At 41.0% G+C, this 24,732-nt stretch overlaps 1 protein-coding gene across 1 annotated transcript in view; it reads left to right on the top strand.

Annotated features, from left to right (window-relative positions):
• SLC38A6 (solute carrier family 38 member 6) overlaps positions 1-24,732 on the top strand; it is a gene marked incomplete at its 5' end in the record, with an annotated part of 37,910 nt that overhangs the window by 465 nt on the left and 12,713 nt on the right. Inside the window, 8 exons of the mRNA XM_010712060.2 lie at positions 84-157; positions 3,788-3,840; positions 6,557-6,596; positions 14,440-14,518; positions 19,278-19,360; positions 19,831-19,889; positions 24,050-24,115; positions 24,322-24,375. Of these exons, the coding sequence (XP_010710362.2) occupies positions 84-157; positions 3,788-3,840; positions 6,557-6,596; positions 14,440-14,518; positions 19,278-19,360; positions 19,831-19,889; positions 24,050-24,115; positions 24,322-24,375 (508 nt within the window). The remainder of the gene's footprint in view (positions 1-83; positions 158-3,787; positions 3,841-6,556; positions 6,597-14,439; positions 14,519-19,277; positions 19,361-19,830; positions 19,890-24,049; positions 24,116-24,321; positions 24,376-24,732) is intronic.

The raw sequence follows: 24,732 nt of genomic DNA, 5'->3' as shown, positions 1-24,732 counted from the left end.
TTTTTTCGCAAACGGAGCGTTTTTAAAAATAGAATGCGTGTTGTTCTGTGGGAGTTCCTCACGTGAATGCGTTGTGCTTCCAGTGCCCTGCTGCTGATGGTTGCCAGCCTCGCGGCTTACTCCGTGTTCCTCCTCCTCAGCATGTGCATGCAGACCGGTAAGTGAGGGGAGCTGTCCCGCAGCCATCTCTCGTCTGGTCACAGAATGGCCTGGGTTGAGAAGGACCTCAAAGATCATCTAGTTTCATCTAACGGTTCCCATCTGCCATCAAAAAACCCCATGGATTCAAAACGTCTTATATGAAAAGTAAACACCGAACTAACTGATTTATTGCCAATATTGCCTAGCTGGCTTCTCATATATTTCCTTCAGAATGCACCTGGCATATCCCAAGAAGATAGGTCTCGTATTTCCACAGCCAGATAATTTTGGTGTGAGCGGAACCATGCTTTTTTGGTGTCTGGTTGTCTATATGCAGTCTCAGTGTTGCTCTCAGTAAGCAGCCAACTGCCATTATTCTAATTGTAGCACATTATCCACTGTTTGAAGTGAATACTGCTCAGATTTTGTTATAATACAGACTTCATAATGTGTGTTTTCAAAGCATTTCTGATACTGAGTGAGAAGTGCAGTCCTTACTTAGAAATTACACTGCTTTGAGAATGTCCAAACAGGAGGTCCTAACATTTGAGTTCTTGTCTGCTGCTAGTATTTTAATTCTTGCTTGTTTTAATTGTTACTGAACACCTGGCTGCTTCCTTGAGTTCCAGCACACAAAGGTCTTGTCTCAGCGGGAAGCCTCCATCTCTTCCAGGAACCTGGTTATTGTTTCCATCTCATCTCTTTTCCCCTCTTTTCAAAGGTGATGGGAGAAAGCTGCATTCCATTGCTTCCAGGCTGTGCTTTCTGTAGCTAGCTTTGGGCTTTCTGATCTTTGCTTCTCGATTCTCCTTAGATCTGCTGCTCCTGTCTTCACCTACTGAGTGATCTGCCTCATGCACTCCTTAAAAATCTTCTTCAGAGGTAGGGCTACATCTGTGTGTGATATTGGCTGCTCAGTGACTTGTGACTCACTGGCATTCTTTTTTCTTTCTGAAGCTTTGCTTGTTAGAGAGGAATCAAAACCTGGGATAAATAGCTAGAAAGATACATATTAAAAGAAAAAAAAAAAGACTGAGATAAGGGGTGAATATTAGTGATGTTTGCTCACCTCTTAAGTTCTGCATTATATAGGCATTAGATGGTATTGTGTTGTTATCTGGTAAAATAATAGGAAGATATTCTTGCAAAGAACCGCTGGGGGTGAAGGAGGGAAGGGGGAAAATGTGGAGACCTAATACACCAGCATAGTTTAACTCCTCACTTACTTATTGTCAAAGGCAACGTATTACCTCCCAAATGCATTTTGGAAATGCCAAGAGCCAAAAGCAAGGAGTAGCCCTGAAGGATGGGGTGAAGTGCTCCCCTTGTCTGAAATGAGCACCGTGTGGTCAATAAGCAGTTAGCACCTGGTGCTGATGGGCATCCAGCTCTGGAGCTATGCTCAGGTATCTCTGCTGCATTTATGGTTGCTGTTTTGAGGGGTGATGGCGGTGATTTTATCGGCTGTAGTTCCTGTCTACTACTGAAGTAAGTTGACATTAAACAGCATCCCAGGCTTTTCCATGGAATATCCACTTTAAAAAGGGAGATGTGTGACCAGTTGTGCCTTTCCAAAGTGAAGTCTGTGTAAATACTTTCCAAGTAGATCACTGAGTGTTTTAACGTTAAGCATGCATTCGTCTGTGAATAGTGTTACAGTATTAATCTGCGGCAAGGAATGGGAAAGTGATGTTAGTAATTTTATATTGAAAAAGGTGAGCTAGGAAAGTTTGAAGGGGAAAGGGTAAAGAAAAGCCTTACGGGACTATTGGAAAACTGTTCATTCAGGTATTTAAATCATAAAAGTAATCCTAGGAAAGAGCCAACATATAAAACCCCTTCTGAAAAGGAAGCTTTAATATTAATTCCATTTCAAACAGAGCAGAATTTAAGTGCGGGCATTTAAGTTGTAGTTTGAAAACAAAGAAATGCCTTGAGTTTGTAAGTGATGTTGGTGTGGGGTGGCTTTGTCCAGGTCAAATGATTTGTGAGGCCAAATGACTTAGAAAACAAACAGTGCCGTGTGTTGGGGTTGGGTTGGACAGGGTTTCCTCCTGGTGTTAATTCAGTGCTGCAAAAGCTGTTTCAGGGCTTGGGGTGGCAAAATGCTGTAAGTGGAGGAATGAGGAATTTAAGGGGGATGTCCCGTGAAGTTTTATGGCTTTTTGCTTTTTTCCATTTGGAGCTGCTCATGAATATTGCCTGTGCTTTTCTCACCAGTTTAACTTTGGAGTGAAATGATTTCCATTAATAACGCGCAAGAAGTGAACCCAGGCAGGCAGAATGTATTTCTGGCAGTAGTGCTGGATATTTTGTTCCATATATTTTTTTGAAAGTACCAAAGTAATGTGATTAAATATTAACGCGCTCTCAGTGTTCGCAGGACTAAACTGATTAAAAAACCAGAATAGCTACAAAAACTCTTCCAAGGCTTCGTGTTGCTGGGTTGGAATTATGTGGAAAACATTTTTTCTTGGTAACTCCCTGTTTGTGTGCATTGGGTATTTGTTCCCATGCGGTACAAGCAGCTCTCAGACATACTAAGCACTGGCCTTCTAAAATGCTATTTATCTGCTGCTAACTGCTTTATAAATGTAAATCGAAGAAAAATAGAGGGCAAAATCTAGTAACAGAGAATGAAATGTATTAAATATTTAATATTGCAGCCCTGGTATGGAGCTGCCTCCTCCCCCAGACCTCACTGAGAAAGGAACAAGCACCAGGAGGAGCAGCTGTAGTCCACCAAGTGGAACCAAGGAAGGGGTGGTGAGAGTTACATCAAGAGAACTGTGTACTTTGGAGGTTAATTTTACCCTTAGAGGCATTTACGGCTCTGGGCCGTTCTCTGGAGTTTTTATCCTTTTGGTATCGTCAGAGCTTCTAATAGCAGAATGGAGAGCAACAGTGGAAGACTTTAATATGATTTCCTCCTTTCTGAGAAGGGATCGTTCTGAGTTGTTCTGAGTATTAGAGGTGAGCTTCGGCTGCTCAGGAAACCGCAGGCTGTTGTGGTGTGATTAGTTGGGAAGGTGTGAGTAAGGGCAGGCTGCTTGCTTTGCTTTTGCCTCTGCTTTGGCTTGGTTCTGTTTGTTGTCGTCTGCTTTTTGTAACAGATTGCAGCCCAGGAAGGTGTTTACCTTCAGCAGTGTTGGAAGCTGTGTTTCTGAGAGCTGCCACAACGGTGATTGATTGGTGTTTATGTTTGGGGAAAGATGAAGGCAAGTTTTGCTTATTGTCTTCACTTAAAAGCAAGCATGCACCTAAGAAATAAAATCTAGAGATAGCTTGCCTCTAATTCTTGAGACTAATAGCAAAATTCTTCATCTGTAGTGTTGCTTGCAAAACTCTTTGGGAAAAGGCAGCCTGCTCCCAGTGTAGTACTTTTATTTTTTAGACAGCTATTTGTAATGGTGCATTGAATTTCTGGTGAGTCTGAATGGTCGGGCAGATATTTTGTAGCAGGAATACAAGTGTATCCTAATGCTATTTTATAAGTAGACTGTATTATAAAATAGTCTCTTAATTAAAATGAGTGCAGCTCAGGATCCAAAAGGCAAAAAAAAAAAAAAAGGCAAAAGCTGGAGGTCTGTGCTGATTTTTGCAGTTAGGAATATTTTAGCTTTTTTTATTTCTTTCTTATCAACAGCTGTCACTTCCTACGAGGACCTCGGCCTGTTTGCGTTCGGATCAGCTGGAAAGGCAAGTGTTTGTTGGTGCCTGTGTGTTTCTTTTCTTGCTCTCCTACTTCTGATATACAGCAGTTAATTGCATAGTAAGGATATATGGATACAATCTGTGTAATTGGTAAAGGTCTAATATTGTAAAAAAAAAATAAAATAATAAAAGAAATTTCATTTAGTTCCCCAAACCAACTTTCTCCTTCTTTTCAGCCAGTGTGTTGTGCTGTGAAGATCAGCTAGCTGCGTAACAGACACTGCTTACATACAAGTTTTTGTGCTCCTTTCCTGCCAGCGTGTTCCTCTTATTGTATTTCCCAGTGTCTGCTCGCTGGCTTTGCACTCAGGTCAGCTCAGCCATCCATTCCAGGTTGGTTTCAGTCCCATTGCGCTGTTGCTATGAGCTGTTAAGAGACACTCGGGTGATTTACTGCTGCTCTTGGAGGTTATCGTAGAGCTCGACGGTGTTTGCCTTTCATGCAGTTTCTACAATATAAATAAACAGGAATGTTTCATGAGTGTTAATTTTTTGGTGTAAGCATACTCAGCATGTAAGTTGTGCCATTTTAATAATTTTAATGGGAATTGAATCTGTTTTTCTTGATGGACAGTGTTGTCCAGTAATACGAAATACTGACGGTAAATACTGTGCATACAATACTTTGACTCTGTGCTCTGTTTCATTTAAGTGATTCTAAAAGCAGGTTTGAGCACACAACTGCAATTTCAATAGCTTTCTGAAAAAAAACTAACTCTTTCAATGAGTTCCGCTTAACGGACTGAAGTCTCACTTCTGTTTTCGTGTGAGAATTAAAACTGAGCTATTAGGTGTAAGTTGCCATTAGCATTAATGAGCAGATAATGAGTGCAGTGTGTGAGATCAATATCTATTGAGCAGAGTTAATATGTGATTGCCCCCAGCAGATGATTTCATAGCATTCTAATATCAAGATTTATCATCTTATTTTCATGAGAGGGGCTGTGGGTACGTTAACCACAAGCCATTAGGTGCAGCAGTCATAGAAACACAGGGCGTAAGGGGATGTTAAAATGTGACCGATTTTTTTTCCCCCTTCTTTGCAGCACAGGGATAAACACAGGGAAGCAATTCATGGCAAAAATCTGATTTGTTATTTGGTGGATATTCTGTGTTATCCAGTGAAGGAGGTATCACAGCTTTACTGTGGTGATTTTTATTATTCTCCCCAAATGTGACTGTTTTGTAGTTTACTATTTTAAATCGCTTCTTCTGCTAAAACTCATCGATTTTCAGTGTGTATGGATTGAGGTCAGTGGCTGGGATGTACCCAGGTTGGGAAGCTGTTTGCATTAAGCAGAAAGCCGGAGGTCATCAAGGCTTCCTGGAGGAACCCATGTTTTTCTGCAGCACTGACCTTTCTCTGTGGAAGTATCTGTGATGTTCGTACATCTTGATCAAACAACGGAATGCAGGACGTTGGCTGAGAACTTGCCAGAGATAAACAAGGTTTGCCATTGCTGTGGCTGCCACTAATTGTTTTATCTCAGGCTCTTTTCTCCATTTGCAGTCTAATAACTGTAAAACCTACATTTGATCTCTGCTTCCTGAATGCATTGCTTTTAACTGGTGCTATTGATTTTTAGACTATCGTCGTTCATCACGGTCATTTTGAATTCCAGTGTTCTCCCTGAACTGCTCTCAGCTTGGTCAGGCACAGATTGCACAGTTTTTGCTGCTTTTGGTCTCTTTGTATGTGAAGATGTGCTTATTCTTCCCTCATCCAAGCCATCCACTACTGATAGAGCATTGTAGGACGATGCTTGAACTGGCACTCTGGGCTGATTGTGAACTGCTAGTAACCGCTCCCGGAGTAAAGCAGCTCTTCACCCACACAGTGATCTCATGCTGAAAACACTGGTGTGATTTGTGAGGCTAGGGATCTGCAGACTCTGCTTCCAGAACTTATTTGAAAATATGAATTTGGTTTTCTTCCACAATTGTGGTTTGATTTTATTTTTTCCAGGCTGATTTCTGGTAGTAGAAAGGTGCTGCTATGTAATGATATACGGCACGAAGGACCGTACTATGTAGATGAGGGCACTGTTTTAGATCTGAGCTGAAGCTAAAACATTGGGAAAGCTTCACACATGGCTGCCCGGGTTTTGTCAATTGGAAGTTAACAACTGTTTAGATTCAGTCAAGTATTTGTTTGCCCTATGATTTTCTCTATATTCTATATTAGTCCAGTGTGAATAATAGCAATCACAAAAAGAAATGTCTGTCTAGTTTATAGGCTTAAAAAAAAACCCGACGCTTGTGACTGTTAATATTCATAGTTATATGGAGTGAGGAATAGTTTGTGTAGATCATCTCTGCTGTCTGAGTGCCTTTTCAGAGGCAGAGGATGATTTCCCTTTCTACTTGCCTGACATCGATTGGAAAGCACTTACGTTCTCTATGATTTTAAACCTGATCTGCAAAACAAAGCTTTGCCCTTTAACTACTCTTGTTTTGTCATCTCAGAATGAAAATGCATTTTTTTTTTTTCTTCAGGGATTGCTTTGCTTTTATATTCATTTGAGGTTGGTTTCCATGTGTTGAACTTTTGGTGAAGCAGAAGATGCCTTTCCTTTCAGTACTGGTTGCTGCTTTTGCATCTGGTCTGTTTAAGATTATACGTATTTGTTTTTATGACCGTTACAGGCATACGACTCCAGTTATCCTTACCCTTTCTAAAGAAATCAATTTTTTTTTATAGGTCCTTGTTGCAACTACAATAATTATCCAGAATATAGGAGGTAAGAAACTTCATACGCTCGATTTTTAACTGAGTGGGGTATAATCTCTACAGTCCACAAAACTCCAGAAATGCCGAAGGCAGTAATGAAATGAAAGCGTTCTTAAGGTTGTGATTAAAAAGATGTAAGATCTGTGTGATCACACAGAGCTGGAGTGCCGTGGCCATGGGGTAGCTGGGTGCTTCCTGGGGGGCAGATCATATGCATGCTCTGCATCCCATGGTGTGGAGGACATCCATCAGTTGGCACTGCTGACTGGAAGAGGGCTGCAGAACTGTCATCTCCTCCCTGTTCTTCTGGACATTTATATCTTGGAAGCTGTATTTATTTTTTTTTTTCACATCGTGTGTTTTCGTGTTTTTTTTTTTTTTCCTTTGGAACTTGCTGACACATTTTAGTGATACGTGTAACAATGGAAAGCTCAGTCGTGACATTTCAGATGTTCTATATTGTGATAGGTTTTTCCTTGTTGGTTCAATACCTTGGATTTCAGTACTTTCAGAATCTTTTGTTTTCTTTAGTGAGTAACAATAAAATAACACTGAGCTGTCTTTGCATTAAAATAATCACTAAGCATTTCAGCTCTATTCAGGTATGTTTACATACTGGAGTTACGGAGTAGTAGAGTCCTTAGAAGTAAATCATCCAGAAGCCAACAGTGTTTAACAGAACTATTTTTATTTTCTTTGGCTGATTCCTTTGGATGTTTTGGATTTTTTCAAATAGATGAGGAAACAGTGTGAAGGTTCCCTCCTTCCCATTCTCTCCTACGCCTTCAAGACACACATGATTACCTGCAGTGCCAGGAGGAAACAACATTCCAGTTTTGTTCTTCTTTCCTTTAGTTATCATCTGTCAAGTCCAGACAATGCAGTGATCTCTTGTTACTACGTTGTGGCCTAGTGCTAGACCAACTAACTGCTTGTATGATAACATCAGAATCTTTTTGCTACGCTGGAAGCTCCTGTAATAAAAACTGCTTGACTTCAGCAGCTATTAAAACCCTTGCATTAGCTTCAGACAGGAGCGAGCATTTTAATTGCAAGATTAAGGGTTATTTATTCACATGGGTTGTAGAGAATGTTCTGTAGCAGTGAACAAATGTTTTAATTTCCTTTCCCGTTCGAGTGGACCTCTTAATAAATAGTACTGGGTGAGGGGGAGTACGCAGTGCAGGTTCTGGAGACCTGGGATAGCGCACAGGGCTCTGTGGTCAAAGGAAATAAGGCTCTCATTTCTTCCTCCCAGCAGTTCATAACTTTCTCTGTGTCATTTTTAATAAAATTCACTTTGGTAACTCTAGAGGCCTGTGCTGGATACGAGCGAAGTGCTTATTCTGTCCTTTGCAGTGGGCCTCTGCCAGCAAGCGGGGCCTGCTTTGCCAAGTGCTGCTTTTCTGTTCAACTGGTCAAAGGGGAGGATTCTGCAGGTAGGAAATTCTCTTTTGGATGTATTTGAGCACCCTCATTTTGATGGAAGTGTTCAGAACTTTCTTAATGCTTCTGTTTCCAGTGGCAGTATTTTTCATGTCAGAGAGTGGCAGCGTTTTGTGGATCCTCAGCTCTTGTTTGCAAAGATTTCAAGGAACTCAATTTCAAATACTGAAAGAAAGCAAGCTGACTTTTCTTTTCTGAGCTAGTTGAGGTAGGTAAAACGAAGTCGTACCCCATACTTTGAGGAAGCATGCTTGTGAAACTGTGGGTTTTCACACACAGCTTCGGCACCTTCCTCCACACAGAATACCTATTGTGCTGTCATTGTGCTATTGGTGTGAGGAGCTGTCTCAGATTCTGTGTAGCATCTGGATTTCTGTACTGTTTCTCTCTTCAAAAACTGCCTTCTGCGCTTTGACACAGCCTGAGTTAGGGATGAAGGGCTTTCTGCATCTCTCGCTGAGCCTGGCTGCTTGAAGAAAGAAAGGAAAATCTCTTGTCTTTCTGGCTCCAATGTATTTTAAATGGGAATGATGAAACTCTGTTTGCCCTGAATGGGAGCCGCGCTGCAATGAAGGATAAAGCTTCAGTTCTGCCCTTTTGCCTCTGTGCAATGAGGTGTTTCCCTCCTTTTGTTTTATGGCTGTTTGAAGGAAGCACTGTGTCTGGTGGGCAGAATTCCAGGCTCTGTCAACATCTTTAATTCCAGAATAAGGCTAAAAATAAACATTGTTTTCTGCTACCTCCTCCATCATCAGACCTGGGTACATTGCATCATGTGGGATCTGATTTCAAAGGTGATTGGGGAGCACTAGATAATGAATAATGATTTGTGATTAAAATAAGCGACTGCGCTGGGCTTACTGTCACTCACAGCATTTTTAAAGTCGGTTTGATCACTTCTAAAAATAATTGAAGCTCGGAAGTGATTTACATTCATTTATGGGGGGGAAAGCTTTTAGCAAGCATTTAAATACAGCTAGGCTTTCTCATTTGTCATCTTTGCTCGTTTAGAAAGAGAGCCTGAATTGCAGATTTGCATTTGACGTCCTAATTGCCCACGCTTAACGACTGCGGAGCTGATTTTTCTCTTAGCCTCGGATACCCCGAGGCAAAAAGCACGGGTTGGTTTTGTAGAGCTGCTGGGAAGCTGTCGTTGTCCAAATGCAGAGTGAGGTGATCTTAAAGGCCCTTTCCAACCCAAACCATCTCCAGGTCTGTAACTGGAGCAGTTTCTTGCCGTGCGGAGAATTGTAGAACCAGAGAATATCCCAAGCTGGAAGGGCTTCGCTATCCGGAGCGGCTCAGCTCCCGGGCGCCGCGCGGGGCTGCGGGCCGCATTGGGGACAGCAGCGGCTGAGGGCTGCTCCGACAGCGCCACCTGCTGGCCGTCCCGCGCTGCTGCCCTAGGGCCGCTTTTTCCCGCCTTTCTCCCCTTCTTTTCTCCCCCCCTTTTCCCTGTGTGAGGAATACACGCGCTGCCTCTCATTACATGTCTAACAAAGCAAAACAAGGAGCTTGTTTTACCAAGTGAATAGAGCGTTTTTCTTTTTTTTTTTTTCCTTCCACTCAAGGTTCCTCAATTCTGAAGTTTAATTATAAATGTATTTAACAAAATTTGTCTTTAAGGTAGTAAATATTTTGAGAAAAACGAGAGATAAGATGGAAACTCTTATTTTTCTAACCAGAGTACAGTACTCTACAAAGTTTGAAAATAAATAAACAGTGCAAGTCGTGGAAGAAGAAAGCACACCTTGTCACATGCTGAGAACTGTACTGCTAATACCTTAAGAAATGACTGAGCTGCCGTTAAGGATGGAAAGTCTCATTCTGTTTTCAAGCAAACTCAAATGTTTGTTTTCACAGCGCAGTTTGCTTTCGACCTGACAGCCTAATTACCTTCATTGTTTCGCAGTGAGGATTTCCAGTGCAGAGCTGCCTTAATTAAGGGCAGGTTTGTGTGCTCCTGTGCTGTTTTCCCATTGCAGTTAGTAGTTGTTGGGAAGGTTTGTGCTGCAGGGAATGCTCACCCCGCTTTAAAAACAAAACAGCAGAACTCCTCACCTGCAGCTATGCTTTGGAACATGAATAGCTATATGGAAAACACTGCAGTTCTATTAGCATAAGTGCAATTAAACTAATGACATCTTAGGAAAAGAAATCTGCTGCCTGTGTGTCCCCAATGAAATAAGAGAGAAATAAGATGCAGCTTACTTTGGCTTAAGTGTGCTGTGAAATAGGATTTATTCTGTTATTTCTGTCTTTCAGCCTCTGATCTTTTTAGTATTTTGGGAAAAACAGCGATCTTATTAATGGAACACTTCAGAGGATTAAGAATTGCAAGCATCTTGACTACTCACAATCATCTCTTGGCACTTGGGAGGAATCTCTCTGTCTCACCTAGATGAGAACCAGAATTGCTCTGCTTCTCCCTGGTTCCCAAACCAGTGTAGCTCTTTTTCAGTATAAGCTGCAGAGCTGATGCATTTGTGTGGATAACACCCATTTTCACAGCCTGCCTCTCCTGTTTAGGGAGATTGCAGCCTGGCTCCACTTTTGGTCAGCACTTAATGGTGTGAAATGTCTTTATAGTGATCTAATGTGATCAGCTACGGTGGTAGATTAGGAAGACTAATCAGGAGACTTAGAATCCTTCCCTTGAGTGAGATTATATGGAGGACTCTATCACCAGCTATTTTCTAAGGAAGAAATGAATCTTATGTTTATGCATAAGTTTAATGTCTGTATATTCTCTTGCATTGTTACCGTGGACTTCAGCCGATTGTTTTTTGGTAGGACAGTAAGGAGACATCACAAGTACATTTCTGGTCACTAAAACACCAGTCACGTATGGACTGCCTCTAAAGAAGGGTTTGGGGACTGACTTAAAAACAACCTCGGTTTCTCTTCTCACTAGCAACTAATGTTTTGTTCAGGTAGGGGCCATGTGGTGAGCGTGAAGCAGTATTATAGCGCAGCGTGGGTATTTTGAATAATGTCTTCATGGTACGTAGAGTTATACAGCTCAGCAGGTTGTAATGTATTAATGAAAGTGTAATGCAAGTATCCTTTTCTTTATGACAGACTTTTTTTCACCGAAGTCAATGCCAGATTTCAGAACGTGACAAAGTCATATATGTATGTATTTTAAGAATGTAATTTCTTGCTGCTTCCAAGGCAGTGCTAAGTCTATTGAATGACGAAGTAGCAAAGTAATTTTGATTCCTGCTGAATACTGTTTTAGTATCTGAATGTTGATTTTCCCGAATACAGAACTTCAGACTCACTTAGTTTCCATCAAATAGCTCTTGGTGCATATTGAAAGTTACTGTGAGGTAGCATCGATGTTGCAATATCAGTAGCTAAAAATGAAGAAGTGACCAAACTGAGGTTGCTCTAGTGATAAATATCAGCACCTGCGTACTGCCAAAGCCTCAGGTTACAGCACTGAACGGCCTTTGTTTTGCAGGAAGCCTGCCTCACCCAGTGCTCAGACAGATGGCTCATTCTGCAAAGAGGTGATATAAGGAAAACAGGCTGCTGGCTTTGAATTCAGGGGATGAAATGAGGTGCAGGAGCAGTAAGTTCTGCTCTTGTACCACGTGCGTGAAAGGGGGACAAGCAGAAGGGAATGTTACTGCTGATAGATTTGAATGCTTGAATCCTAAGGACTAATGTAGACCTACCAGGTTTATATATGATAAAAGGTGCCTTAAAAGTTAACCTTTAAAACATTATCCTTGTCTTGCAAGTGACAGGATGCAGGTATTTCCAGAGTGGAATAAGCCAGAGCCCAAGGTACACTTCATGTTGTGCTCACTTGTGGCACAGGGTAGCCGTGTGAGTCTGGCATCTCTTCCTTCTGCTTTATATCCCACTACCAAGGGTGGCTGACATTCAGATTTTCCATTACTACTTGGCACTGCTTTTCATTGTGGGCATCAGGAAAGTTAAGTGTCACGTTTGGATCAAAAGATGAGCAACTCTTCCTCAGCCGCACCACATGGCCTTTATTTCTAGCTAAGATAACTTCAGCTTCGAGAAACAGTCTTCTGCACTCAGTTTGTAGCGGAATGTGTAATTGGTAATGTCTCATCTGTTCAGAGTCATTTATTCAGAATTTGTAGAATGTGATACAGCAGTTTCTATCTTTTACTTCTGTCAGGCTGGGTAAAACTTGAAGGAGCTGTAGCTTGTGAGAAGCATGAGCTGCACTACAGCTACGCTTGTAAACTACAAAGCAAGCAGGATTTGTTCTGTTAAACTGTATTAAGTGAGGGTGTCCTGCTCAGGTTTATTTAAGAGATTCGTGTTGTATCTGAGCAGCAGGATCTAAATAAAATTATTTATTTTCTCAATCTTATAGGACAAACAGGAGGAGATAAATTGGCAGTAAAAAAAAAAAACCCTGTCCCATGAGGTTGTTTCTCATATGCACAGAGAAAGGAAGAGAGATGGAGACAAATGTTCAGCATGTGCAAGACTCGTGGTGCATGATTGGTTCCCAACTCCAGAGTGGAATCCAGTGAAATTGGACTCCTCTTTAAAAAACAAAGAGTGAGTGCACAACAAAGGATAAGTGATCAAATGATTAGCCAGAGGCTAATAGGAATGTGAGGGAAGAGTGACAGATTGCATGGTAGGAGGAAATCTGATCTGGAAATTGAAGCTTTCTGCAGCTGAGCTGCAAAAGAACTAATTTTTAAACCTTTCAAGCCTTTCTGAAGTGCATAAATATATCAGAATTCCAAATTGCTTGTGTACAAAGCACTGTGGCAAGTACAAGAAAGGAGGCTAATAGGTAAATAAATTTAATTATACTTTAGAGGAAGTTCTCTTTTTTCACCTCCTGATTTTTTTGACCATCTCTTTGCTTAGGGTGAAACACCCACTCACCCCCAGCTTAGTGTTAATTTTCTTACAAATTCTGGTGATTTCAAAATGCACATGCTGTAAAGATCTTCGTGATCTTTGCAGATAGGAGACTAATGGCAATGGATAACACACCTTGCCAGGTGTAAACAACAGCTACACGTCAACGGGGAAATACAGTCAAATCCTAAAAAAAATCAGAGCTTTTAATTACGAAGAAGCGAATATTTCCTTATTTAGTGACCCACCAACTGTTTTTAATTTAAGCTTGCGGTAGGTAGATGTCACTTTGCATTAATGCAATTTGCTTTCTTTATGGAGACCACATTCCCTTTCTTCAGATTTGACACTGGCTGCTGCAGTACAGCAGTGTCAGAGTCCACACGTTTTCCAGGGTTCAAAACATCCACTCTTAACTCAGCGTACGGAAGTTTGCCGTCATACATTTTTCAAACAAATACTATTTCTGGGGAGCATCAGAAAAGGAAGCACAGTGTTCTAAACTACCAAACACAGGTCAGTAAGATTTGAATGCAACAGATGAATTTTCATCAAGCTTTGTACACGACTGAAGGCGTTTGCAGGCGCAGTGGTGACATCACTTGGACAGATGGCAGTCAGCTCCCAGCAGGCTGTGATGTTTGCTGGAGCTCTTTGTAATGCCTGATGTTATGAGTAATTCTCTCTTGGTTTCTGGGTTGTACAAACGTTTGCTGTTCGTGCGAAAGCAAAAAGTGACAGCAGCAATATGTGAAGGTAACAGGGTAGTAGAAGTTGAGATAAATAAAGAAGAGTTCTTACATTTTTTTACGCCTTTTTTTCCTGATTATTTATGCCTTTGCTCATTTCACTGAGCAAAGCAGAAAAATGGCACCATGAAGTAGTGCTTGGATTTATTTGTATGCATCATTACTTTCTGATGAATACAAATATAAATGCTCTATTTCAAATTATCACTCCCACAGGATTAACTAACACTTTCTCTTCAGATTTGTAGTTCTTGTAAATACAGACATGCAGTGTATAAAGAGCCTTTCAAGTCCCATTCTTGTGTTTAGATTTGCAGTGCATTCATTTAGTGCAACAACAATTGAACAACAACAAATACAGAGCATTTTTTAAAAAGATCTGTTGTATTGATAGAAGCAAATCTCAGGAGTTACTCTCATCCTCATCAACATCATCTACTGCAGAGCTGGGAAGAAGTGCTGCAGCCCCAGTCTGCGCAGATCTATATTGCCAGGTAAAGAGTCAGCCTGCTGCTCAGTATTGTTTTGTTGGCCCTTTGGATGATGTCTTCCTTGCTTCAAGACTCACGTCATAACAGCCTCTCTGGAAGCATTAGCCAGCATCAGCACGGTACTCAGGGATTTGCAGCTATTTTTAAAGGAAGCATATGAGAAAATAAATGTTGATTCTGGTGCCACGATGTCTAATATACAGCTGAGATGCCCCAGTCATAACCGTGCTGGTTAAGCCACGCTGGTTGTTACAGTGCTGCTGTTCCTCTGCTAAATCTGCTCTGTTTCTGTTTGCAGCTATGTCATCTTATCTGTTAATTGTGAAGTCTGAGCTTCCTGGTGCTGTTGCAGGGTTCTTAAGTGGAGATGAGAGCGGGTAAGTAAAAATGCCGCAAGCATTGTGAATTTATCTTGGAGAAGAAAGCAGCTCAGGACTGCTGGAGGAGGTGGGTATTGACGCTTCCTTCTGATCTCACATGCTAAAAACATTACTTATTTACAGGCATTCTTGGAATATGAAATATTTGGCATCTGTAAACCTTCTGCAGCACACACAGAGCGTGATTCTTTCCCATCAGACAACCTTAAAGTCGGTGGCAAAACTCCATTCAAAGAAATCTGTAAAAATTTGAAAGGGAAAGCAGGAAGGGATGGGAGGGGGGGGAGGAGAAACATTTAAACTGCTGTCATGTTATCACTTAAAATATTTCAAGATCACAGTATGAAATCTGGCAGACATTTAAATTTAAATATTTTGTTGTCTTGCTCCAGTAATTGGACTTGTCTTGGGAAAAAGGCCAGGTTTCCAGGCTTGGTTTATAATTCCATAACTTGGCTGCCAGTAAAGAAATTATTCTTCACAACTGAGCTATAAAGCTGGATGTAATGTGTGTCCCTCACATTCCTATTAGAGCTGTCACAAGGAATCTGTGCCTGCCCTGGGGCAAACGCTGCAGCTTCAGTGCTGAAATCTCTTGTTCAGGTTGTTGCAGTGCTGCTGTCATTCCTGATGGTGTATCTCACACTTACTGCAGTTTTCCCAGGCTGATTTTTTTTTTTTTAGGTGTTTTGAGCTCAAACTAGATTGAAAACACTGTAGTTTTCTAAAGGCTGTGTGATGCTTCTGCTATACTTTCTAAGTTGAAATTGATTTTTAAAAAGGCACTTTAGTTCAAGTCCTATTTTTTCTTTTTCTTCAATTGTATAACATGTGCTTTGAGAAATGGTGTGGTGCTAACCTCACTTTCTGTCTTCCTGCCCTCCTTTTGTCCTCACAATAATGCATATTTAGTAAGGGCCTAATAATAAATGATTATGTTTTATGTGCATGTCATTTTTGCTCTGTTAATGCAACTTTTCCAGCTGTGATAGTCATCAGCTTTTCATTTGGGCTTTATTACTCTCTCCTTCCAAATTGTGCTTTCTGCTCTCCTATGTACAGAGTGCTGTTGAATCTGCTGCTTTATCTGCTCCAATCTGTTCATTGCCATTGTTTGCATGTAACATCACTTATGTTATTTTTTTTAATTTGATGACAGCTCTGTTTATGCAGATGGACTTTTCCCAACAAAGACACAGTTTTAAGCAGCTTATGAGCACTTCTAATAGGTAGGATCTGAAAGTGCCCGATGCATGCATACGTACATACATATGAAAGATTGTTCTGTCTGAAGAAGACAGTATAAAAACAGATGTGTTAAGCAGATAATGCTTTTTATCAAAGGTCCTTGTGCAGATCTTCAGCTAGTGAGCAGGCACACAGGTTACAGTGGCTGAACCAGTTACTACAAATGGGCTGAGCCCCAGTAATTCTCATTGCACTATGTGCCACCCATACTTTTTCCTTAGCTGGAATTGCACGTTAGGAATGAAGTTCAGTTTTGCCTTTGGAAAGAGCTGAAATTGTCCACTGCAATGCCAGCCACCGCTCAAGTGGTGCGTTCATTTTCAGCTAGAGCCTTGCCTGGTTGCTGAGAGCTCTTCTGATGAATGGTGTTTGTTTGACACAGTTTGACTCCTCTGTTCTTTGCTCTAGCAGGCACTTGAGATGCAGCAGACAGTCAGTATAACAGCTTTGTGGACACAGCTGGCCTGTGCATGCCCACTACTGTATTTCATCTATATTGCCCTGATGCATCATCATCTTTTGCTGCAGTACATTTCTTATTTCTTAACTGGAACAGGTTGCCCAGTGAGACTGTGGATGCCCCATCTCTGGAAGCATTCAAGGCCAGGCTGGATGGGGCTGTGAGCAACCTGGTCCAGAAGAAGGTGTTCCTGCCTACAGCAGGGAGATTGGAACTGGGTGATCTTAAAGGTCCCTTCCAATCTAAACATTCCATGATCATCATAACACTGGAGTAGGTTTTGAGTAACAGAATGTAAATTGTAGGGAATTTTTCAAGACAAATAGGCAATCAGTTATCGGGACCAAGTAGCAACTTACATATGCAAAGGGCATAAATATTGCCTGATTTGATTAAAATCTTTTAACTGGGCCTCTTGTTTCCAGATGTGGCTGCACAACTTCTCTGTTTCTGTTCAGTCCCTGTGGCATCTGATATGCTGCCATTTGGGTGCAGGATTTATCTTTAACTGGAGTTAGAAGCTGTCAGATGTGTCAGTTAAACTGTCTGTGAGAAATGTTTTCTGTGCCTATACCAACCCGAGGCATGCTCACAGGAAAGTCATTTTGCAAATTGGATTATTTTTGTAGCTAAAGGTAAGCAGGTGTGCGTGCATTGGAAAGGATCAGAGCCAGTGTTTAATGTATCGATGTGTCTTTGTTAAAAAACAAAAACATACAATATAAACACTTGTTAATTGCAAGTTGAGATGTTTCTGTCTGTCTGCATAAGAATTCCACGTAGTTTTGATGACATGAACATTGCTTCCAATGAGGATTGTGTTAAAAAGTTGTAATTCGTGAGCCCTCTGTTAACATTTAATGACCCTGTCAGGAGGATATGATTGATGCAATTAAGTTGTCTTGCTTGTGTGTTACATAATTGATATGGACTGAGAGTCAGATCCTAATGTAGAACATATGAATCCCTTGTCCTGTTGCATTCGGGAATGAAATTAAAGCAATTTATAAATGTCTGCTTTCAGTTAAAAGTGGGGGAGGGACGGAGGAGGAACATCTGCATGCCAAAGCATTTTCAGTAGAGGCAAGGATTTATATTCTGCATTTCATACTTGGAATGTTTTTATCATATGGGATTATATCTGCGGATTAACTGATTTTTAAAGGAAATATAGAAACATTTATTCTGCCTGTGGAGAATAAGTGTATTTCTACAGTAGTGTTCTGGGAGAAAACGGCCACATTTTTTTGCCGACCAATAGATGGTCCTCTGCTTTCTGTTGGTCTGTTTGTTATTTTAAAATAATTTTTTAATCAAGGATATTCTAAAAGGAAACACTTTGCAAAATTATTTTTTCTCCTTCACCTCACCTCACTGCAGTTTTGCTCTTTTTGTTCCCTTCCCCCTCCAGTGTTTTTTTTTTCACTTACCATAGAGTAACCAAAGTACTTTCTTCCTTGGGCCTGCTGAGCTGCAGTGGTGTGTATGCTATTGTTACTTCAGGGTTACTTTGGTTTGGAAATGGGCAGGATTCCCTCAGCACTGACATTACTCCATTCATTTGTAATTTTCTGATGTTAAGTGATGCAGCCAGTTGGCCACAGTGCATGACGGTGCTCCATATCTGTCTCTGGTAATTCTTCAACACAGGTGTTTGCTGCTTTCCGTATGATAACTTGAGGTGCTGCCTGTTTATTAGGTGCTAACCATATCCTGGACTAAATAAACGTGGAGGTCAAAGGCCAGGGTGTTTATAGGTAGTAAAGTCGAGGGCTGATGTGCAAGATGTTTATCAGTACAGGATATGACCAGTGCCAAGTTCGGGGAACCACCCTTGAGATGTTTCTGTTTCTTAACAGCTTACACATCTGTGCTTCCCTCTGCTTAGAAGATGAGATTTTGGTACCGAACAGATTTTTAACAGCATCAAGACTTCATATGCCTCCATGGTGCTTTTTACATCTATGTTTTTATATGAACATTACAGCAGTTTCCATCTCTTTTGTGCTTTGATGGTGTTGCAATGAATGAAGGATCGTTCTGTGCTATATTAAAGACAAGAAAGTCCCCCTTTTTACAGTTCTTTGTTATATTACCTCTGGACAGCAAACGTTACTTCAAATTAACAGCAGGCTGATTGACTGGTATATTTCCTCTAATATTTGACCTGTGCTGATAGGAATAGCAAAATTTGGGTGGAAAATTGCTGTGTTTAGAAAACTTCAACAGCCAATAGATTGGCCTCTGAGCTGCTTGACTTCCTGTTTCACACCTCCTGGAAACATTGAGAAGCAGAGGACACTCAGAGGGTGGTGAGGCACAGGTTGCACGAGGAGGTTGTGGATGCCCCATCCCTGGAGGCATTCAAGGCCAGGCTGATTGTGGCTCTGGGCAGCCTGGTCTGCTGGTTGTGACCCTGCACACAGCAGGGGGGTTGAAACCGGATGATCATTGTGGTCCTTTTCAACCCAGGCCATTCTATGATTCTGTGATATGACGTGGGAACGATGAACAGGAGATCGTGCAGTAAATGGGAATGAGAGTTGCAGCTGCTTCCAGCTGTGGAAGTACAAAGCTCAGTGTAACCCAACTTGAGATGCATGGAAGACTGTGGAGATTGGACTCGGTGATCCCCAGAAGGTCTCCTCCAACCCCTGTGCTTCTGTGATAGAAGTACTTGTGTTGGAGAGCGGCGTGGTACAGAATGCCCTTGCACTCTCATCGCTGGTTTGAGTGGAGGCAGGGGTTCACATATTGAGCTGCTGAGAGGAAGCTGTACACACATCAGAGCCTTGATCCGTGCAGATGGAGCATCGCCAACGTGGTGGTTAATTATGGGATGGTGCTCTGCTTCTCACTGTCTGGGAGCTCTATTTTATATCAGTACAGACAGTGAGAATACAAACCCATGTAAATAGCATGTGCAACTGAAATTATTTACTGCTTCTGTCCTTAGTGGTTACTTTGTCCAAGATGGCAGTTTTAAAGTTGAATATATTTCTTAGGCCTCATGAGTTGTGGATCAGTCACAAGCAGCTTTTCCAACAGGTCCTGGTACCTCGATGGGAGACTGCTGCTACTCATTACTTGGGTCTGCATTGTGTTTCCCCTCGCGCTTCTTCCTAAAATCGGTGAGTAATTAAAGGAGAGAAGCAAATATTATTCTACTTTAGTAGCAATTACAGTTGAAGACTTTAAAACCTTAATGGGTTATTTATTTATTTAAACTGGCAGGGGGCTGGCCATTGTGGGGGCTGCTTAAGTTGTTGCACTGTGTTCTGCCTTCCAGCCCTGCCTAGTTAACCTATTACTTGGGTTGCAGTAGTATTTTGTCTGCAATACTAAAATAAAATCTTTACAGCAGAACATTAAAGAGCTGCATTTACTTACAGCATGCCATTAGTGGTAAGCCAGTTCTAATTCTGCCCTACAAAACTGCATAAATGATCTGTGACAGGCAGTTGGAATGTTGTTATTCTGAGTCCTAAGCCCCAGATACCAAGCACTGTAATAGAAAACATGCCTAAAATGTAAAGCTTTAGCTGTACATTAGGATCACTTTCCTTATAAATTCTCTTTTATTTTTACTGTTATTTTACAGGCTTTCTTGGCTACACAAGTAGTTTATCATTTTTCTTTATGGTGTACTTTGCGCTTGTGGTAAGTTAAAAATCAGAGCAGAGCTTATCTATTTTTTTTCTTATTGTTTAAATGTTTTCACAAGACTGTTTTGAAATGAATTGTCTTCCTCTCCTCTCTTCCATTTTATGTAGCATTTAGTTTTCTTGGAGTTCAGTATGTGCTTGCTTGGACAGACTCTATTTGTTTTGCTGAGGCATGGAAATGCGTATGAACTTTCAAACATGTGAAAAGATTTAAAATAATTATATTTTGGACTGGCAAATGCAACAATATTTTTGTTTTGCTGACAGTGCACTGAAGGGAGCTGGCACATACACTTTTGTTTCCCTGCTAGTAACAGCATGGAATTTTGTTTGCTTAGCTTCTAACTATTACTTACTGCAACTAGTGCAGAAGAAAATTTAATATACTCCAAATAAATTAGATTTACATGTACGATGGAGTGACTGGGTTCAAAAAAAAAAAGGCAAGGAAAACTAGAACTTCATTAAGACAGTTTACAAGATTCATTAATACGTCAATGACCTTATTCTTCTTTCCTGCTGAAAGGAAAGGTTCTTTTCTCTAAGCCATATGGGCTTTTTGACCCTGATGCTCACCCTCTCCAGGCCCCTCTGAGGTTGATGTTTCCAAATATCTCAAGTGAGAACTGCTCGGCAGATCTGGGAGGAAAAACATAACTTTAAGTTGCACCATTTTTCCTCCTTACAGTGAAAATTGTGTGAAGGCACACGCATAGTAAATGGCACAACCAAGCTACTTGCACTCTGTCATCCAGGTAGAGCAATGGGAATCTTTTTGGGGAGCCTGGAATAATGTTCCCCCTCTTCCTCATCATTCTGGCTTGCATTGACTTGCTTTTAATACCTGCTTTACAAAGGGATAAACAGAGTTGAAGGCAAGTTGAACAAACATGCCATCCGGGAGACCAAGGTAATCCATTAGGAACTAAACCATGTGATAAAACCAAACTTCAAAGCTGTCAAAACATCACCCTGGGGTATCCCTGGAGAGCTGCAGTGTTTGGAGGACCTTGGGAAGTATTCTTCCAAAGCTTAGCATTGAGGAGCAGCCACAGCCTTTCAGAGCTAATGGAAATGCATTTGTAATATTTATAAATTACCTTAACTTTTGACCTCTTCTCAAAATTTATCTTAAAGGAAGGAAAAAAAAATGCTGAAATAGGTCTCAGGGTGAAGCTACTTGCAACAGTTTCACAACAATTTCAATTCCTATATTTGGCTGTGAATTTGTGCACATATCTGAAGAAAGCTTTTCTAATGGGGAAGTGCACTGAAAAATAATTTGGGGCTCAGATAAACAAGACTTGCATGCAGATGTGACTATAGTGATTTAAGCTAGGATTTAGGTGTGTTTCTTTGTAACTGAAAGGTGTGTGGAAAGTTCTAGATAAGGAGCACACAGTGATATTTAAGGAGAGCTAATACTCTTTGCACAGTATTTTCTCTGACTTCATCAGGCATTGAAACTCAAAGGCATTGAAACTCAAAGGCATTAACTGTGGTTTGGTTTCCACACCTAAATGCTTTGAAGTGGATGGCACGTGCTGTTGAAATGCTGTTTTTGTTTGCACAGTGTTAATTTCTGTATGGTATATATGTTTTAATTGATCCCAGAAGAAAGTTCTGTTAGTCATATGCAAGCTGTATAGTTATATTTTACATACAAAATAATTCTGTGCATTTTTAAGTGCACGCCATCTGTGAAGCCTCTTGCCAGCAAGCCACAGTTTTAATACAGCATGTGGAAAAGATAGGTGTGATAGGCAGCGTGTCCTGGTCAGCAGGTCTGCAGATTGTGCTCTGCTATGGGGCCCTGGCAGGTCACACACCTCCTGTGCTTTGCTGTCTTTTCCTGTAGAGTTAATGCACTGCTTATAGTCCTCACTCGGAAAGAATGAAAACGCCAAGATGAACTGATGAGGGAGAAAAAATGTGTATGCATTCAGCTGTTAATTGAAAGCCAGATTCTGTGAGGTCCTGAGCACTTTCTCTTGTTTCTCATTGCTGAATACTTTCCTGATGTGAATCCTAAATGAAGAGAAATGAAACGTGATCGTTGCACTTTTTTATTGCCTCTTCTTGCTGTATTGAATATTGGTGAAGAGTAAAACCAGATTTTTTGGTGGGAAAGCCCTATTGGTAGCTTGTTCAACAAAGGTGTTAATGATTCCTAGTGGTATTTTTCTAAATCTCTTGTTTACGTTCCCAGAACAAAATGTGATGCAGATTGGGAACCTGCCACATGTAGTGAATGATGTTATACACAGAGCCCGTCTTTGCTGAGTGCTGTCAGGACTGCTGGAATAAAGGGATTCCTGTTTTCCATCCACGGGATAATAAAAAGCATCATCTATTAGAACGTTCTGAGAACTCTGAATCACAGAATGGCCTGGGTTGAAAAGGACCACAATGATCATTTAGTTTCAACATCTCTGCCGTGTGCAGGGTCACCAACCACCAAACCAGGCTGCCCAGAGCCAGCAACTGACTTTATTTGCAGCAGTGTTTGTGCTGTGGATTTAAAATACTTCGTTTTCATCAGAATCTGCCTTTAGTTGTGCTTTTTTTCTAAGTTACAACCAAATGTTTGTTATACTCGAAAAACAGTGCTTATGTGGATCAGGCTGCACAAACAATGTAAAAATCTCTTTCTGTTGGTGGCTTCATTAGAGATAGGAAGTATACTGCACTCAGTAATCCAAACAGATTTGAGTAATTAAGAGGGTAGGCAAATAAAATTCTATATTTAAAATGCATTTAGTGCATTTTCTATTGTCTCTTTTTATTTCCATTTCAATTTGTTGAAAATCTCTATTCATGTCCTTTTAGAAGAATGTTCTCCAGTTTTTGGAGTTGGCTTCTCTTTCTTCTGCCTCTGCAGTATTTCTACACATTGTTGCCCTTTAGCAGAAAGCCCTGTTCCTACCCATTGCCAAGCACAGCTCACTTTCCCCAAAGCTTGCCTTTTAGCTTGTGCACCTTCACGCTGCTTAGGAAGCCTGTTCAAATCTTAGCCAGAGATCTCACAGATCCTTTTACTTTGGAGCCCTCCAAGTCTCTCCTTTATTTCCCCTCTCTGGGTACCTTGCAAGTATGGAGAGATCTCCTTGAGAAACTCATTTCCTTCTCATAGAATCATTCAGGTTGGAAAAGACATGTAAGATATTCAACCCCAACCCACCCCCACCATGCCCACTGACTGTGTCCATCAGTGCCACATCTCCATAGTTCTTGAACGCCTCCAAGGAGGTATTGCCACCGCAGAAGCAGCATGGTGGGTACCTGCTGTTTCCTTGTCCCACACAGGCAGACTTCTCTTGCTTCTCTTGGCCTTTATGACACAGAGTTCTCTGGGAAACACCACTTGGCTGTGAGCAAAAGGTGGATTCCTTGAGCCAGAAGAAACGCTCTCTCCCGTGTTATTCTTCTCATGGATCTGAGTCTTTAATTAAGTTTTTAATTATTTAGGCTTCAAAAGAATTATAACCTCTAAAGCCAGGCATCTACAATAGGAAATTAATTAGGGTGAGAAGAGCAATGCCACTATCATTTTAAATGAGACTCCTGAAAGAGGAGGTAACATTGCTTACTTTAATTTCCCTTTGATTTTCAGCCCTGTTACTTGGCAGTCCCTAAAGCAGCAGGGTGTAGCTAAAGCCCCAATGACATTCCGGGACAATAATTGCATTTATTGTTTTTCCTTTGCTTTCTAGTCCACACCATATGTTTCTGCCTTTTAAGATTAGCCCTAGGCTCTGCTCTATATCTGTTAAGGGCTTGTCTGCTTAGGGAAAGGGCCTGGGACAGCTAACACAGCAGCTATTCTGTATGGGAGGTGGTTAGCATGGAGCACAGAGAGAGTGAATGTGGAGCACCGGTTGTATTTCAGCTAATGTCATAGCTCATTTCAGCACAGCACCTCCAGACAGGCAAGCCATAAGGCTGCCAGCTGTGCTTAGCCAGCAGCTGTGTGGAATGGCACTGACAAGCTTTGCTGTCAGGCTCCCCTTTCTGTAGCCTCTCTGCCTACCAGTCAAGTTAGTTAATTTACTGTGGGTTTAGCTTCCTGCTTTGTGTACCAACTGTCTGATACTTTAGCTATGTGTATCTAAACCTAACTTGATTTTGGGGATGTAATCCATGCTGTCTTTGCAGATTATGATAAAAAAATGGTCCATCCCTTGTCCTCTACCTCTGAGCAGTGCAATAGAGACTTTACAGGTAAAATGCATGCTGTTTGGAAGTTCTTCTAACATATCATTAACAACTGTAATGCTTTTTTTACATTAACACTTTCAGAATTACTTGTTATTTAAATTCCTTCTTTTCTTTTACTATCAAGAAACCAAAACCTTTCATGTCTGTGGCTTGGGCTCATTCTTTCCTTATGTGTTTTTTTTTTTTTTTTTGCCATCTATGTCTTACAGGTTTCAAATTCTACTGCGGATTGTAAAGCAAAGCTCTTTCATCTTTCAAAAGAGGTAATCTCTATTAACAATAAGCTAACTAAAGGTGGGAGGTGTTAAAAAAATGGGGTTTAAACTCTATCCAGGGTAAGATGAACATCTGTAAAACTAGTTAAGGCTGTGGAAATATTTCCTATACCTACTGCCAAGTGTTTTCCAGTCTCGCTTTTTTATACGAAGGCTGGGTGTCCAAGTTAGCATTTTATGAAAACATTTTGCAAATGTGACCAAAGTATGAAGTATAACAGATGCAGTGGTACTCAGCCTCAGGATGCAGTTGGATCTGGGCTATATTTGTGCCCTCAGCTGGAATGCAGTGCTACTTAACTGTATGCATGCATTTAAATCCTTAAAGAACTTCAGATCTTCTGA

The sequence above is a fragment of the Meleagris gallopavo genome, chromosome 5 (genome assembly GCF_000146605.3).
Source record: "Meleagris gallopavo isolate NT-WF06-2002-E0010 breed Aviagen turkey brand Nicholas breeding stock chromosome 5, Turkey_5.1, whole genome shotgun sequence".
In the NCBI taxonomy this organism is placed as follows: domain Eukaryota; kingdom Metazoa; phylum Chordata; class Aves; order Galliformes; family Phasianidae; genus Meleagris; species Meleagris gallopavo.
The sequence above is the reverse complement of the archived record's forward strand: the minus strand, read 5'-3'. Positions and strand labels throughout refer to the sequence as shown.